Here is an 18,396-nt window from a genome sequence, read left to right as displayed (position 1 = left end):
GGAGCAGAGCTAGTTGTCCCAGTCGTCCCAGCTGAGGCCATTCTAGATCAATCAATCCACAGCCAGCCGATCTCAGATATGCAGGCAAGAACAGCAAAGACACCGCAGAGCTCTTGCGGGCCCAAAGATGAACTAACCCAGCCAAGCCCAAGCAGGACCAGCCGATCCAGACCTCCTACACTTAGTGTTTACAGTCACGTGTCACTGGGGTTTTCTGGCTGGTAGTTACTCAGTGTTCTTATGACAGTGATTAACTGATACGCCTACACTACTGTAAAGTGGTGAGAAACCTTCCTAACAGCTGAACTGGGCTGTGGAACTGACTTTCTCTTAAGGGAGGACAAATGCATGGGCTCTGGAGCCTGACACTCATGACCTGTTCTGCCACTTTGTGCTGGTGTGATGGGGCAAGCTGCATTAGCCGCTCCCACCCCCATTTCCTCATCAGTAACATGGATATTAGTGTACTAGAGTATAACAATATTGTATGAGGACTGTTTTGAGATTCATGTAAAAATTAGCAATTGAGTATGGCACATAATAGGAGCTTCATAAATGTTACATTAAAAAAAGGCTGAACTTGACAAGGACCCATGACTGATGAGGAGAATCGCTACCTCTGCACCAGTGTGGGCTGAGGAAGTTTTGGCAGGCAGGGCCAAGATTCTGTTCTAATACTAACAGGGTCCAAAAATCTACCCCATAAATTATTCTAGGCCAAATAATTGGACAGTGTTTTAAGAGCTGATATTAACTCAATGCCCATCTTAGCATCCTATTAAAGCACCTTAAGACCATTATGTCCTGGGCTAGAGAGTGACTGATTAATAGATATGGGGTTTCTATTTGGGGGTGATAAAAGTTTTCTGGAATTAGGTTGTGGTAATGGTTACACAATAATGTGAATATTCAAAAACCACTATATTGTATACTTTGTAATGGTTAAAACAGCAAATTTTATGTTATATGAATTATTCTCAATCAAACAAAAATGAACATATGTCCTTGAGCAATACTGCCACCAGTTATAACCTGGCAGTCACAGGTTAGGGTCCATAAAAAACAATAGGAGATTCTGGCTTTAAAAAAGCTACTTTTTTACCAGCAGAGAATAGATAACTGTACTAATTACCTATAGAGGCCATTCCTAGCTTATGAATAATAATAGAACCACATCAGCTATATATAATAGCTAGCTCAGATTTTTACTGATGCTTAGTATATGCTAAGCATTCTTTTTTTTTTTTTTTTAATTTTTTATTGGATTATAGGTTTTGGGGTACATGAGCAGAGCATGCGTAGGTACACACATGGCAGTGTGCTTTGCTTTTCTTCTCCCCTTCACCCACATTTGGCATTTCTCCCCAGGCTATCCCTCCCCACCTCCCCCTCCCAATGGCCCTCCCCTTTTCCCCACAATAGACCCCAGTGTTTAGTACTCCCCTTTCTGTGTCCATGTGTTCTCATTTTTCATCACCCACCTATGAGTGAGAATATGCGGTGTTTCATTTTCTGTTCTTGTAAAGTGGTTTGTAAAAAGATGATTTTCTTAGCAGAGGCACAAGTAGAATTTCGGGTGGGACAGTTCCTCCTTGAGTACTGCACTTACTATCTCTGGCTATCCCCTGTCCTTTTTCAGCCACCCCAGGTGAGCCCTCACAAAGCTGTGACGTAGGCAATATATTATTAACAAGAGCACTGGGAGCAAAGAGGCAGAAGAATTGTCTAACATCACGAAGCTATTACGTGGCAGTGCTGGGACGTGGTGTGGACAGTGGGACTCTAAGGCTCTCAGATTTCTATAGCTTCCCTGTTTCTCTGTTCCCTGTAAGGCGCTCGGTGTGCATTTGGTACTAAACATGGCATCAAGTAACTGGAGTAAAAGGAAAAGTTAGTTAGTTCATAACCTCAGCAATCTGCAGTCAAAGGCCAAAGGGAAAGATCAGTAAAAGCCACATGTTTTCTATGTTTATAAAAAATTTCTCCATGGGCTATGAGCATAATCACTATTAATAAAGAAATGACTGCGGCTAAATCTCATCTATTGTTGTGTGGACATGAACTCAGATTAGCAACTTATCCTGGTAGGGAATAGGTACACATTTTATGTGGCAAGTCTAATAACTTATCAGGCCTGTAATTTGGGGAGGCTTAGTGACTGCCCTTTTAAGGCACTCTTGAGCAGGGCCACACGACAGCAGACTCAAAGGCTTAACAAGTTAAAAAAAAAAAGCCCAAACCTGGAGCTGTGGCTCCCTTGCAGCCCCCACACCATCCCTGGGAGCTTGGTTTCCCAGACTCTTCTGACTGACTGTACAAAGATTAGTGTACACATCATCTGTATGGTGAACTGTACACACAGAGCATGCAGTCAGACCAGCAATTCAGAAAGCTCAAAAAGCCAGAAAGAAAGATATCCCACTGGCTGAATGCTCCCCTTAAGTGACTGTCTCCAATCTGCCCTCATCACTCAAACAAGCAGCCACAGGCATTCCCATACAGATTTATTAAAACTGAAGTTTCCCGAGGCAATGTAAGGTTTGTAAAATTATTGTTTTGTGAACCCCCCGAGTAGCTTATAGAAACTTGTGTTCCATATGTCACTAGGCTATGTAGAGTTTTGCTTTTTGTTCTTTTTTCCTTCTCCCAGTCAGGAAACTGAGTAGAAAGTCTCTGGTTCTATCTAATTCTTCTTGTCCTTAGAATCTCCCCAGTCCCATCTTGAGTATAAACAGCCCTTGAGGAAATGTTATGACAGTTACCTTTACAAACTGAACCTAAGATTTCTACTAAAATCTTAGTAAACGGGCTTCCTGATTAAGGTCCCACTAAGCTAATTTTCTTCTATTTAATGTGTTACCCCAGCTATCGATCCAGACTTCTGGAACAAACTCCTCCTTTCTTAAATGAATTAGTATCCTTTTGTTACCTTTCTAAACAGATGATGGTAGCTTTTAAAAATAAATGCACCATGATTTCCTCACATCTATGATTCCATTTCCCCACCAATTCAGTTTGGCTTTGCCACTAATTGCTACCCCTCCACTAACCATGTATTTGATGATCAATCTTGACTAACAATTCAAGGTCGGCAGATCTCAACAAGATACTCTGGGTGACTTTACGGTTCTAGTTTGTCTAAGGCTCCATGTGTTATTCTTACACTTCCTTAGGAGTAAGACAAAGATGATGATAAAGCAGTGGCAGCCAATACCTACTGAGTCCTTACGAACAAGGCAGTTCTAAGTACTTCATAAGTATTAATCTAACCATACAAAATGTGAGCTATTATTACTCAAATTTTCCAAGTAAGGAATGAAAGCACAGAGAAGAAGTAAATTGCCCAAGAGTAGAACTAGTACAGAACCAAGCCTAGATCTGAACCCAGCCAGTCTGTCTCCAGGGCTCTCATTCTGAACCTCTATTGCTATACTCCCTTTCAATATAAACAAGAATTTGCCTTGGAGCTCATAAAATAGAGCTTTACTTAACCAAGCAAACTGAACTATAGCTAAACAAAAACCTGGATTGACAGCCCCTTTCTCATAAGGCAGTTTGCAGAGGTTCTAAAGCACAGCAAGAAATAACCACTTTACTATGTCACAAAGAAATCTGAAGCAGGCAATTCTGAGAAAGAATCTTTTGTTTAGCCAACAATGCAGAAGTTCAGCTGAGGCTGCACAAGCACAGTTACACTCATATTCTCCTAATTATGCTGCATGCAATTAAAGACAAGTTTCAGATAGGATTACCTTGTTTTCTTCTAAGTTCCTTTTCAACTTTTCTTCCAGGTCCCTGGTCTCTTCTAAGCCCTTAAGTTTTATCTGCTCATAATTTTCATATGCTTCTTTAAGCTGCTCTTGTAATACGTGGTACTCCTTTTCAATCCGTGAAATTTCCCCCTAAAAGTGAATTGCAAAATAATCTATTAAAAATCATTTAAAATGCCTACGTATGATCTTGTTCTTTACTGTTTCTTAAAATAAAGAAGAGTAAAAGGCAGATGAAAATTTACAAGGGAAATGTCACAATAACTCAGGAATTAAAAACCCCTAAACACCAGTTAGCAAAACCAGCTCTTTGATAAACACAATCATTCATATTATTAGAATTCATAAATTCTCCAATCTATACTATGATTAGTTCTGAATATTTGTTTTAGAAGGGTTCAGTATTAGATTAACAGTTTGATTAAAATGTTACTCTCCCAATTAACACCAAAGATTATTAGGTTTAAAAAGCTTGCACATATTACACATATTTTAGTTATAAACAGAACATATTAACTTTGGCTTTAAGTGTTTCAAATAAATAGTTGCTGGTTACTTCAAAAAGACAAATTAAGATATTATCAATGAATTATTGTCAATTATGTTTCTTTTTTTTTTTTTTTTGAGATGGAGTCTCGCTGTGGCCCAGGCTGGAGTGCAATGGTACAGTCTTGGCTTACGGCAACATCTACCTCCCAGATTCAAGCGATTCTCCTACTTCAGCCTCCAGAGTAGCTAGGACTACAGGCACACACCACTACACCCGGGTAATTTTTGTATTTTCAGTAGAGATGAGGTTTCACCATCTTGGCCAGGCTGGTCTCGAACTCCTGACCCCATGATCTGCCCACCTCAGCCTCCCAAAGTGCTGAAATTACAGGTGTGAGCCACTGCGCCTGACCGTCAGTTATGTTTCTTGTACCAGCTTAACAACAAAAAATTGCAGTGAGCCGAGATCGCACCATTGCACTCCAGCCTGGGTGACAGGACGAGACTCTGTCTCAAAACAAAAACAAAACCCAAGGCCAGGCTTTGGAAATCTATCCCAGGCACAAACCTGGTCCACCTATGACATCTCCTGTACCTTCCCCCAGTACCTTAGCATCTTTCAAGTGTAAAAAAATCAGGAAATCAAATATTTGAAACTCTGTAAATGATCAGTTAGAGAACTGTGAATTATGGTCAGACTGACCATCGATGCCAGTTTGCTTTGGACCATGCCATTTTGTCTGCCTAAACTGAAAGTTTAGCACTATAGAGTCCATGTTTAAATAAACTAATTAAACGGTCAACCTTACTATCATCCAGAAGCAAAACTTTATAGTTTAAGACCTTAATTACTTCTATTTTAATTCTTGGTTCAGCAAAAGGATCACAGTGAATAGTAATTTGCTATTATGAATAAATTTTTATGTCCCAAATCACCAAGAGACAGGCAGGAAGCCAGATGCTGCCTGTTATTACATTTAAACTTCACCATACTTCTGTGAGAAATACATTATTTTTGCCTTTAATAGATCAGAAAACCAGAATAGGCAGCTTCTCAAAGTCCCAGGAAAAAGTAATGCTGGGATTCAAATGCAAGTCTCACTAGTTAAGAAGCCAGCAATCAACTATACTAGCATCAAGGTCCTAAAACTAAGAGCTAATTTAAGAACACATTTGTGAACGGTCCCACCACTGATAAAAACATTTATTTGAGGGTCAAAAGCACTGACTCATTAAACAACAGAACCTATCTGGTTTAAAGCTAAGTACAGCATAAGACTTCAACAAGACTAAACAGGCAAAAATGTTCACTATAGCACTGTTTGTAAGCATAAAAAGCTGACACAATTTAAATGTTCAACAATAAGAAATTGGTCAAATAAATTATCACACATTAATAAAATGGAAAACCAAGTATCCATTTAAAATGATGCTATAAATCGTATTTACTAATATGGAAACAAGTCTACGATATATTAACTGAAGGCTGAAAATTTCAAATACAAGATATATGCTGTGATCCCATCTTTAAAAAACTATTGTTTAATTATATGTAAACGTTCAAACAGCCTGGAAGGCTACACATCAAAATATTAACATGGGTGACGGGAAGGTAGATGATTTCCGATTTCTCTTTCATAATTTTTGGTATTATTCATCTAAAATATTTAACGACTCTGTATGTTTATAATTAGCAGAAACTAAAGGCTATTTGTACAAATAGCAGCAGGAAACCCAAAGTTCTGACCTACCTACTTAACTAGACATTGATCTTGTCAATCATTCTGTATCTAGCTACAGAACTGCTTTTGAAATGACAGCACAGTATTTCATTTTATAGCTATATCATAATTTAACTAGTCCACTATTGATGGAGGTTTAGACTGTATTCAATTTTCTGCTGATACAAATTCAGACAAAACAAACTACAAATAACCTTGGCTCACTGGTCTCTCTACACATATATGAGTACAGACTGATTCCTAACTGCCTTCCCAGAAATTTCAGCTTCACTATCTTTCAAAATGTGAATGGTTGCTTTTCTTATTTCAAGTGGGGTGGGCATCTTTTTATATGTTCAAAAATAACTTCTTTCGTTGTGAATTCTATTCACATCCCTTTTCACTTTGTGACAAGTTGTTCATCTTTTCCTTACTGATTTATAGAAACTTTATATGTTAAGGAAATTAGTTCTCTGTTTCATGCTGCACATAACTTTCCTTGTCGTCTGTGTTTTGACATGTGTATGTGTATATATTTGTTTTTACATATATGCTATGCATATAGGATATACACATTACATGCATGTGTATATGTACATAAACACACTTTTTTCCCATGCCTCCCCTTTTACTGATCTTATAAAAGATTTTTCCTGGCCAGGCACAGTGGCTCATGCCTGTAATCCCAGTGCTCTGGGAGGCTGAGGCATGTGGATCATGAGGTCACGAGTTCGAGACCAGCCTGGCCAATGATGAAACCCCATCTCTACTAAAAAATATCAAAATTAGCTGGGCATGGTGGCGTGTGCCTGTAGTCCCAGCTACTCGAGAGGCTGAGGCAGCAGAATCGCTTGAACTCAGGAGGCGGAGGTTCTAGTGTGCTGAGATGGAGCCACTGCACTCCAGCCTGGGCAACGGAATGAGACTCTGACTCAAAAAAAAAAAAAGAAAGAAAGAAAGAAAATTCCCATTTTTTCCTGGATACTTTTATAGGTCCATTTTTTATGCTAAAATCTTTGATCTGCCTGGAACTTATTTTGGTATAAGGAATGAGGTAGGGACCAAAATTGATTTTTTCTAGATGGCAATCCATTTCTCCTATGTATTTAATAATCCACTTTTTGCTGACTGATAATTTACCATCTTTATCGACTGATCAATTGACTGAGATGAATTCTCACTCTGTTGCCCAGGCTGGAGTGCAGTGGTGAGATCTTCACTCACTACAACCTTCACCTCCAGGTTCAAGCGATTCTCCTGCCTCAGTCTCCCAGGTAGCTGGGATTACAGGCGTTAGCCACCAGGCCTGGCTAATTTTTGTATTTTTAGTAGAGACGGGGTTTCGCCATGTTGGCCAGGCACTCTCAAAATAATGGTGTACGTATGTGGTAATAGAGATTTATATTGTGTTTTGATATTTAGTTGTATAACTCCCTTTCTTAGTTTCTCTTCCATATCCATTCTTGATGTTTATTTTTACATATGAAGTTCAGAATCTGTCTTCTTTCAAATTAACCCTGTGCAGTAACCAAGCTTCTTGGTATTCACGGCCTTGTACAGACCTCTCTTACCATGTATCAGGGTTGGTGGGTTGGTCTATGTGACCAACAGAATGCAGCAGAAGTGATGATTTGTGACTTCATAAAGCATTGCAACTTCTGGGATCACACTCTGGAAAAAGCCTCCATGGAGGGGAAGACTCCATGGAGGTCTACAAGGCAAGGAACTGAAGCTTCCCGCCAACTGGCCAACACCCATTTGCCAGCGATGTGAGTGAGCCACCTTGGGAGTAGAACCTCTGGCGCCAGTTACTCCTGGAGATGACTGAGCCCTCATCAACATCTTAGCTAATCCTATGAGAATCTCAAGAACCATTCAGCTAAGCTGCTTCTGAATTCCTGACCTAGAGAAATTGTGAAATGTTTACTGTTTTAAGTCACTGGGTTTTGAAGTTGTTTGTTATATATATATAGCAATACATAACTAATTTGCCCTGTTTATGTATACACTGGGGTTGTGTTAAATTTTAAAAAGCTTTAGGAAGAACCAGTCTCGTCATCATAATAGGTGTTCTTATCCAAGTACATGAAATAGCTTTTCATTTAAGGCTTTTATGTGTCTCTCTGCAGCATTTTAAAATTTTCTTTACATGTATTTAAGCATTTTATCTCTTGGTATTGAAAATATTTTCTTTCAACACGCTTTCTAACAGGTAACTGCTTATATATAAAAAGGTATTTCTTTTATATCCAATTACCTTTTTGAATTCTCTTACATTTTAGTATAGGTTTTCAGTTGATCATTTTGGATTTTCCTGGTACACAGCCTTAGCCTCTGTAATCCTTCACCATTAAGCAAGATGATGGCTTTTTGCTTAAAATATTAGCATGTTGAGAAATAATCATCAATTCCCCTTTTCTTACTAGTTTTGGTGAAGACAGTGACCTGAATTTTATCCAATACTCTTTTAGCAACTTTGAGTTGATAAGACAACTTTTCTCTTATGATACATATTAACAAAGTAAATTATATTAGTAGGTTTTCTAATTGAATCATCATTATAGTAGAAATGGTCTTCATAATATCTTTCTGTATTATTCATATGAATAAGCTTACTTATAAATTATTACATGCTCATTATACCAGTTAAAACAATAAAGCGGGCCACTCTGGGCGACAGTGAACTCTGCCTCAAAAAAATAATTAAGATAAAATTAAAATAATAAAAAATTTTTTAAAAATAATAAAACAAAATAAATGAAACAAAACAATAAAGCTATTATACTTTAAAATAAATATGCTGGAAAAAATGTACCTTTTCCTTCCCTTCTCAAATTTCAACAATAAAAATCATTTTTTTGTTATGTTCTCCAGCTTATTCCATGATAACTTTGTGTGGATTAAGCTGGCTCCAAAATAGTTCTAGTTTATCATTCCATCTAGATAAATTAATGAAAACTAAATCTTTAAACAGTTCAAGATAATTTTGACTCACTTGATCTTCCTCAAAAGGATTATATGGCTCAGTATTGACTTCCTTGTGTGCTATGTTCCAGGATACCTGCCGGGCAAAACAAAAAATTAAAATTCACTTTGTCTCAATTGCTCTAGTAAAATAAACCCGTCCTGTAATAACACTTTAAAACACACACACAATTTTTTTAAGTTTTTTTTTTCCCATTTAGATCATGTTCCATGTTTCTGTAAACATGTATATTAGAAAATTACTTAGAATTAGTATAACTGAAAATGATTTTGATCCATTGCTCTTAACACATTTTTTTCAAAGCTTCCTAGAAAACAGAGAACATAATGAGGAGTGGGGAAATTCAATAAGGATTTAATGAATTCATACCCTATAAAGGCAACTACAGAGGAATCCTGATTTAGTCTCATGCTTGTTAGGAAGGAACTCATTCATGCACATCCCTCTTGTTTCTATCTGGCTGTCTCTTTTTAACATTCTCATTCCTCCCCTGGTTTGACAGGAGAGGCTGGGCATGTGTAGGCCATGGTCTTCCTATTTTCCTTCTCTGAGGAGCGGCCAGCACATTTTCCCTTCCTCCTCCATGCAGCAAGTCTTATGGGGCAGGCACCCCATGAAGGAAGGCCTCCAGGTGGGCCCTCCTGTAACTGGCAGGTAAGGTGCTATGATGCAGGCTACACTGCCAGCTAGCACTTGAACTTTCAGACAGAAACAGCCACCTCCTCCTCTGGCACCTCTATTAATTCTTAGGATGACGTTTTGGCTCCACCTGCTGTCTTATTTCTCAATGTGTGTAGAATTTCAGTAGCAAAGGCGGGTATTACTGAACCTAAACTTCTTTCTAAGAGGATTACGTGTCACGCCTCACAAAATAGTTCATATTTTAAAAAGATTTTCAGGCAAAAGCTTCAGTTACCATTATAAAGTCAATCAACTTTAAGGATTTTTGTAAATACAATGGCAATGAAAAATGAAAAGGAAAATTTAACTTCAGTATTAAGAAGACTTTTCTATTTAAGTCTTACCTGTATGGCAACCATCTGCATGCGTGGAATGTTTGTTACTGTGCTGGTGTTTTCCGGAATGACTTCAAATCTGTTGTTAGAATTGCCACAGTGCCCATCATCTCTGTTAGACTCACTCAGGACTGTATCAGCATCACCCGTGCTGCACTGTGACTTTACAGATATTCCCGAAGAGGTGTCAAGGATCTGTGTTTCAGAGGCAATCTGGTGACGAGCAGCATTCTCAGCATTCAAATGATGACCCTCAAAATACACAGCAGCATTTTTATCTGCTCTGTCATTGGCTACAAAAGACGGCACCATTGGTATTGATCTTGGCAGCGGATATTCAGGAGAAAGGCTGGCCAAGGGTGTATAAATGCTGGTGTACTGGGGCAAACCTGGTAACACGTTTATGTATGCTGGCGGTGTCTGGGTGATGTCAAATCCCTGGAAAGGAAGATACGTACAGTATCCTGTGACCAAATGGGATTGAGCCCAGTAAGTTGGTTTCATATCCTCAAGAAGCGGTTTGGGAGAATTAGAGGAGAGTCGCTTGTAATTTGCATCCTCAGAGCCTGGCTTGGGAGAATTAGGAGGGACCCCTTTGGGTTTCCCATCCTCAGAAACTTGTCTAGAAGAATTATTGGATGCCGGTTTGGGCTTCACATCTTCACAAGCTGGTTTGGGAGAATTTGCAGTCACTGGTTTGGGTTTCACAGCCTCAGAAGCTGTTGCTGCAGATGTATCGGACACTGGTTTAGATTTTACATCTGGTTTAAATTCCCTAGCCGCTGGATTCAGTGGTAGTCTAACTCGTAAATACTCTCCTGTTTTTGAAATTTCTTCTACTTTTGTTTTAATGTTTTTCTTCTTTCTTTTTTTCTTGAGCCGTAATGCAACTTTCTTCAATGCAATACAGTTGTCAATCACAACAAAACGAGGACATCCCAAGAGGAAAGATTTTAAGCCTCCTGCTTTTTCTAGTATCTGTCGAGTTTCTTCTGGGAAAAACTCATATTCTTCAGAGAACATCTTGTTGCTCATGTCCAAGGGACCATGTTCCTCCAACAACTGAGAGAAGTAACTTGGAAAAGATTTACATTTACATGAGTTACTATAAGGAATTTCTTGAATATGCTTATTAAAAAAAAAAAACTTGTATTCTCCCAAAGTAAAATGTTGTTTAACTTTTCACTGATCTCAACCTTTCCCCAAGAACAAATATAACAAACATAAGGTTAACTGCAATCCATGATACTATATTGAAAATTTTGTCTACCTCCTAGAAAATGATCATTTAAAACTTTTTTGGGGGAAAAGCAAAAGGGAATCAAAAGGTTATCTTATAACTTTCAACTATGTAATTATATAATTTACTCTAAAAACAACAAAATAAGCAAATTGATTCAGAAAAAATAATGCCAATAATAAGAATTTGAAATAAATAGAGAAAATCAAATCTCAAAAGCAAATCCTATTCGAATTTGTAAACAGTAAATCTATTAAAATTTTTTGTTTAGAAATATTCAATGATTCAGAGGGAGTGAAATTAATTGTCTGATCAATAAACCAAGATAGTTCAAGATCCAGATCTACAGTAATGGGCCCTTAGTCTGACTCCAGCTCTGAACCAGGTTTTTTCATTTCTCTTCTGAGTCTAGCTACTTTCCCATTCTCGCCAAGCGCAGGAATCAGGCTCAAACAAATTCTGTATTCACTCTGTAACAATGGCTCAAAACCAGCATGAAAGTCACAACAGGCACCACTAACCGGCTTTTTCAAGAACAAAAAGCCTCCAAAGTAGCTTTCTTAGCAAATTAATGTTAACAAGGTGGATAATTTATTTGTAAGGAAAGTAAAGGCAGTACTTCTTTGAGGCATGAGAAAATCACTTCATGCGTAGATGCTGCTGCAGGTAATCGCGTAAGACAGTTAAAAATAACCTCTATTTGCTCACGCCTGTGATCCCAGCACTTTGGGAGGCCGAGGCGGGTGGATCGTGAGGTCAAGAGATTGAGACCATCCTGGCCAACATGGTGAAACCCCGTCTCTACTTTTGTATTTGTAAAAATACAAAAATGAGCCAGGCGTTTGGCACGCGCCTGTAGTCCCAGCTACTCGGGAGGCTGAGGCGGAAGAATTGCTTGAACCCGGGAGGCGGAGGTTGCAGTGAGCCGAGACTGCGTCACTGTGCTCCAGCCTGGTGAAAGAGCAAGACTCCATCTCAAAAATAAAATAAAATAACCTCTATTTGAAGTAATACCCGATAAAAACCAAATGCCACTTTTGTCTGCACTCCTGCTCTACATACTTAAAAGTCACCCAAAAATCTCTTTCAGTGTGTTTTATGATGAATATTTTTCTCTTTGAATAATCTCTACAATTGAAACTTCCCTACATACATGTTGTTTTGTAAGATAAGGTAAAATATGGCCTAAGATAACCATCAAACTTCCTTTTTCATAGAGAAATCTCTAAAAGCAGAAGAGGCTCAGGGAGAGTAAGGTAAAAAAGAAATAAAGTAATCTCAGAACAGTCATCTTTGTTGAGTATTTTGGCTAACTGGTATAAACAACCTTGGCTCCCACCATCTGTTTAAAAGGCCACCCCTTCCCAGTCACTGTTAAACTGCCAGAAGCAACAGCAGAATAACTGATGAATGGCATATACACATTTATCTTTTTTTTTTTTTTTTTTGCCCTGGAGACGGAGTCTTGATTTGTCAAGTGCAGTGGCATGATCTCAGCTCACTGCAATCTCCATATCTTGGGTTCAAGTGATTCTCCTGCTTCGGCCTCCTGAGTAGCTGGGATTACAGGTGCACAACACCACACTCAGCTAACTTTCATATTATTAGTAGGGACAGGGTTTCACCATGTTGGCCAGGATGGTCTTGATCTCCTGACCTTGTGATCCACCCATCTCGGTTTCCCAAAGTGCTGGGATCACAGGTGTGAGCCACCACGCCCGGCTCACATTTACCCTTTTAAAAAAAAATTAAAGCATCTGCTGGACTGTACAGTTTTGCTCTCCATCATGAATCTTAAAGAGCATCATTGAAAAATAAAGCTTTTCTACCTGGATTAAAACACGTGACTGTGAACTATGGTAACTAAAGAACAGAGACCACATGAAAGGAAACTAGTCTTAGTAACTTAGCAATGGAGTGAAAGCCACAGGGGTGATCAGCAACACAAAGGCTGACGAAGACAAAAAGTGAACGTCCTGTTCCTGAAGAACATTAAAGGACATGAAAAAGCACCAAGCATTTTTAGGTGAAAAAGGCAAATGAAGATTGAGTATGCAGTAAAATCACAGCTGGAAACTTTAAAAAATGTTTTACACATATACATTTCATGTCTGAAAGAATATATACCAAAGTTAACTGTGGTTGTATCTGGGTGGTAAAATTATTCAGAATTTAAATTTTTTTCCTTTAGAGTTTTTAGAAAATTCCATAAAAATCTGTATTACTACTTTTATAATCAGAAAAAATATTTATCAAGGACTTAGAGCCTCTACATTTACCCCCTGGCTACAGAGCAACATATTTTTCATACGTTCAGGCAGAACAATATTTAACTCAACAAGGGCCCCTAGTCCAAACAGAAATGGTACTAAACTGTACTGTGAATTACACATTTAGAGTTACTGTTATTTGAAATGCAACACAAAGTAAACGTTACATTTAGACTTCTCTAGGCCTTGAAAAGTAAGCTCAGTAAGATAAACATTGGTTCCAAAATAGTACAAATATTTCTTCATAATCTAGTGTTTTACAGGGGTAGAATCATTCCACCAACACACTGAACAAATGCTGATACATCTGATTAGTAGACAGAAAAGAAGCTAAGGCTGTAACAAAAGATGCTAGACACAACTGAAATGATGGGGCTTATATGACCATTTTAGTTTAGGCTGGGTTATGAAATTTATCTCCCTTCCCATTAACTGGCCCCTTCAAAGTCTCAGATGCCAGTAAGGCTGGTATTCCCGTACTTAAGAATCAGAAGCATACCAGGCACAGTGGTTCACACCTGTAGTCCCAGCACTTCAAGAGGCCAAGGCAGGAGGATTGCTGAAGCCCAGGAGTTCAAGATCAGCCTGGGCAACACAGAGATACGTCATCTCTACAAAACTTTAAAAATTATCCAGGTGTGCTGGTGCATGCCTGTAGTTCCAGCTACCCTGAAAGCTGAGGCAAGAGGATCACTGAGTAAGCTGTGATCATACCACTGCACTCTAGCCTGGGAGAAAGAGCAAGAACCTGTCTCAAAAAAAATAAAGAACTAGAGGAACAAAACTGGCCACACTGTACATGACAGAAGCAAATAAATAAAGCCAATTACAACAGAGATAATAAAAGCTGCTATGTATATATGTATATGTTTCTATGTGAATATGTAACATCCTCGTACTTTGATGGTGACCATTTGTGTCTTAAACAGTCATAAATGAACTTTCAGAATGCTAGTGCACTAAAATGTCAGAATGTCACTGTCAGCACAGGGGAAAAGATAAGGAAAAACATTTGGAAAGCACTCCCGTCCTCCTATTCTGGAAGCACCTCTTTGAAAAATCACCATGTTGTACATGATCATAATTCTTATTTCTGAATGTCATTTTTATTGGCTATTTACTGTCATTCTCCAGTGATCACCTTGTTCTCTGGTGATGCTGCAGGCTGCACAACGGGACTGCACCTTCCATGTCTGCTGGAATTTGCAGCAGTGCTTAACCATATATCCTGACTGACTAGTACCAGTAAGGTGGCGTTAGGAAAAACGAAATGCAGAGTAATTCGCTTCGACTATCTAAATCCTAAAGTAGTATAACTAGAAGGGGCCTTTACAAATAAATTTGTCTGGTTCTCTATTTTAAGACGAAATACTAAAGTCAACAAAAAGTTAGTTTGTGGCAGTTATCCCACTATTCTTGACTCCTTGACCAATATTTAATATTTTTCTACTCTACACTCTCTTCGTATACTGAAGTTTAGTTTCATTTTTCTCTTTCATCCATTGGCCAATAAAACAAATCTTCAATCTTATGCTCTCATCATGTTTTTACTTTTGAAAATTCAAAGAATTATGCTTTAAAATGTAATTTCCTGTAACTTCTTGGTTTTCTATTATTATAAGAAATAAATTCTGTCTTAAAATACAAATAAATCAGTTTTCATTCTCATAAAGTCGTTTAATTTCTTCCCACTTATAATGACAATAAATTCTTTTTTTTTGAGATGGAGTTTCACTCTTGTTACTTGGGCTGGAGTGCAATTGTGCAATCTCGGCTCACCGCAACCTCCGCCTTCTGGGTTCAGGCAATTCTCCCGCCTCAGCCTCCCGAGTAGCTGGGATTATAGGCACGCGCCACACGCCCTGCTAATTTTTTTGTATTTTTAGTAGTGACAGGGTTTCACCATGTTGACCAGGATGGTCTCGATCTCTTGACCTTGTGATCCACCTGCCTTGGCCTCCCAAAGTGCTGGGATTACAGGCTTGAGCCACCACGCCCGGCCCGACAATAAATTCTTTAAGAGACAAGCGATTGAAAACTATACACTTCAGCTTTACTTCTGGATGCCTGAAACAGATTCTAGCATATTTTAAGAAATAATAGTATAATTTTCCAGTTGTTTCCAAACTGCCATCCAGGAGTTCTCTGGAAATATGATTTGCTCAGCATTTGAACTCTAAAGAAAAACCATGAAGAAGGATCTAAGAGCACAAAACTAACTAGGAAGGAGGCAATGGAGGAAAACAGAAGGAAGGGCCGTACAGCGACATGATACCAACAGGACTTCCAGGAGAAGAGTTTGCTTTTAAATTAATATTACTTTACAGAGCTTAGCCTTGATTCTTTTCTTGAAAGGAAGTCTTCATGCACTATTTAATAATGCAAAGCTTAAAATGGTAAGCTATTTCCAAGATTTTCCTGACTTTTTTACTTGATTGTTTTATCCACCCCACTCAATATTCACTTAGTAGCTCAAACTGACAAAATCAATAATCATTATGACTCTAAATTTAATGATTAAAAATCCTCAGGGCTGGATGTGGTGGCTCATACCTGTAATCTCACCACTTTGGAAAGCCAAGGTAGACAGATCACTTAAGGCCAGGAGTTTGAGACCAGCCTGGCCAACATGGCAAAACCCCTTCTCTACTAAAAATATAACAATTAGCCACGTGTGGTGGCGCAAGCCTGTGATTCCAGCTACTCCGGAAGCTGAGGCCTGAGAATCACCTGAACCCTGGAGGCAGGGGTTGTAGTGAGCAGAGATTATACCACTGTACTCCAGCCTGGGTGACATGGCATGACTTGTCTCAAAAAAATAAAATAAATCCTCCATTAACTTTGTGTTATATGTAGCAAAATCTCTAAAAACAATACAAATTAAACAACTTCTGATCTTTAATTAGCAGCCTCAGTATCAAATAATGGTTGTAAACATTTCAACCCACTTACTCATATAGAGTTGAACATTTTTGTTTTGGGTTAATGTCCCATAGCTTCTTATTGCGGACAACATATTCATTACTGTGTTGGTCATAGAGAGCTTCGAATTCTTCTACGTCTTGTCGAAGATGGTCAGGCACTGCAAATGGGCCTGCAGAATCTGAATTTCGATTGCTGGTAAATAACAACAAAAAACACCCAATTTTGTGAATGATAAACCTTTGATTTATCATTTAGCCAGAAGAATGTTTAACTGAAATAAACACAATAATGGCAATATATTACTCAGTTTTATGTTGCCAAAAAAAATAGCACCGGACTTAAGTGTAGAAAAGTTACCTTTCCACAGTTATAGTCAAGAAATATCCAACATTCTAAGTAAGCACTTTCAATTATTTAGTCTTGTTCCAAAGAGCAAAATTCTTAAAACTCCATATTTTTTTAAAATGTTGCATTCATTTTAACTTGTTAAATGATTAAAAGACAAATAAAGATTTTCTTACAACTGCTATTAAGTTAAAGTGAGACTGAGACTGGTAAATGGTACTAAAAAAAGTGTTTTTAAATATAAGAAATTAGCACTCTAAAATTATGTAGTAGTTTGAGTGTGGGCTCTAAGAGCAGGCTGCAGCTCTGCTATTTATAAGCTTTGTGTTCCTGGGCAAGTAGCTCTGTACTATGCCTCAGAGTTTCCTTTTCTGTACCTCGTAGGCAGGATAAGTGCATTAAATGAGTTTATATATGTAAACCTCCTAAGACAATGCCTGATACATAAGAGTTCATCTCAGTAAAGGCTATGTTATGTTCTGAATGTTTGTGTTCCTGTAAAACTCTACGTTGAAACCTAATCACCAATGAGATGCTGTTAGGATGTGGATTATTTGGGAGGTAATTAGGTTCTGTCCCATGAATGGGATTAGTGCCCTTATAAACGAGGCCCCAGAGAGTTGCCTTGTCCTTCCAGCATGAGAAAACACAGCTAGAAGGCACCATCTATGAACCAGAAAGCAGGCCCTCACCACACACTGAATCAGTCAGTACCTTGATCTTGGACTTCCCAGCCTCCAAAACTGTGAGAAATAAATTTCTGTTTGTAAGCCTCCCAGTTCATGGTATACTGTTAGAGCAGCCAAAACTGACTAAGACAGACTATTATTTTAATTTAAAACAATCACCCTACTTAAGGAATCCATGAAAATGACTACGTAAATTTTTAACAGTTCTGACAGCTCCTTTAAGAAATGTGAAAAAAAAAAAACAACTCATGTTGTACATTTTTGGTTCATAAAGGAATATGTTATAAAATGGTTACTGCTACTTACTAGTTTTATTTCTTAAATATTTGTTTCCTGAAAACTCAGCTTCAACATCCAAATGGCAATGAAAATCACTAGTCTATAAGGTGAAACCATATCATACACAGCTCCCAAAACAGCTTCCTCTCTATTACAGCAAAAATGCACTATTAACAGGACATTCTCTTCACTGACTATTTTTAAAAAAATCTCTAGACATGATTTTCCCACAGAACCTTGCACATGGTAAGTTCTGAATATGGACTTAGTGAATGAATGTCACCAGTCTTGTGACTTTAACACAGTTTGAATGAATTCTTAATGCCTACTAGCTATTTATATAAATTTAATCAAGATAGAATTACATCAGGTTGTCGGGTGCACAGCTTTAGAAAGGGAAGTTATGGAAATAAAACACAAGTTTATATACATTTAATTAACACAATTTATTAAGTAAAGACATTTGAGTTAAAATGAAGCAAAAACTTCAAAATTATACTTACTTATGGTCTTCACTTGAAGTGATGATCTCACTATTTGAAGTTACTGAAGTTGTTCCAGACCCAACTAACATAGGCTGGTTTAAAAGAAAAATAACAATGATTTTCTACCTTAAAATTCCATTAAAGTAAAAAAAAAAAATCATTAAAACTGATGAATGCTTAT

General features: G+C 38.0%; 1 protein-coding gene and 1 long non-coding RNA gene across 8 annotated transcripts in view; one reads left to right on the top strand and one right to left on the bottom strand.

The window, feature by feature from the left end:
* The window catches only part of TTC3 (tetratricopeptide repeat domain 3), a 123,254-nt gene that overhangs the window by 23,986 nt on the left and 80,872 nt on the right, over positions 1 to 18,396 (bottom strand). For all 5 annotated transcript variants that reach the window (XM_078358639.1, XM_078358640.1, XM_054248974.2 and 2 more), the window contains 5 exons: positions 18,234 to 18,307; positions 16,445 to 16,609; positions 9,992 to 11,057; positions 8,976 to 9,041; positions 3,753 to 3,902 (listed from right to left, as the gene is read on the bottom strand). In XM_078358639.1, the coding sequence (XP_078214765.1) occupies positions 3,753 to 3,902; positions 8,976 to 9,041; positions 9,992 to 11,057; positions 16,445 to 16,609; positions 18,234 to 18,307 (1,521 nt within the window). The remainder of the gene's footprint in view (positions 1 to 3,752; positions 3,903 to 8,975; positions 9,042 to 9,991; positions 11,058 to 16,444; positions 16,610 to 18,233; positions 18,308 to 18,396) is intronic.
* LOC128930341 (uncharacterized) overlaps positions 7,647 to 18,396 on the top strand; it is a 67,132-nt gene continuing 56,382 nt past the window's right edge. For all 3 annotated transcript variants that reach the window (XR_008478296.2, XR_013530622.1, XR_013530623.1), the window contains exon 1: positions 7,647 to 7,749. This is a non-coding gene — a long non-coding RNA (uncharacterized LOC128930341). The remainder of the gene's footprint in view (positions 7,750 to 18,396) is intronic.

This window comes from Callithrix jacchus, chromosome 21 (genome assembly GCF_049354715.1).
Source record: "Callithrix jacchus isolate 240 chromosome 21, calJac240_pri, whole genome shotgun sequence".
NCBI classification, from domain to species: domain Eukaryota; kingdom Metazoa; phylum Chordata; class Mammalia; order Primates; family Cebidae; genus Callithrix; species Callithrix jacchus.
This window is presented reverse-complemented; position numbering and strand designations above follow the sequence as displayed.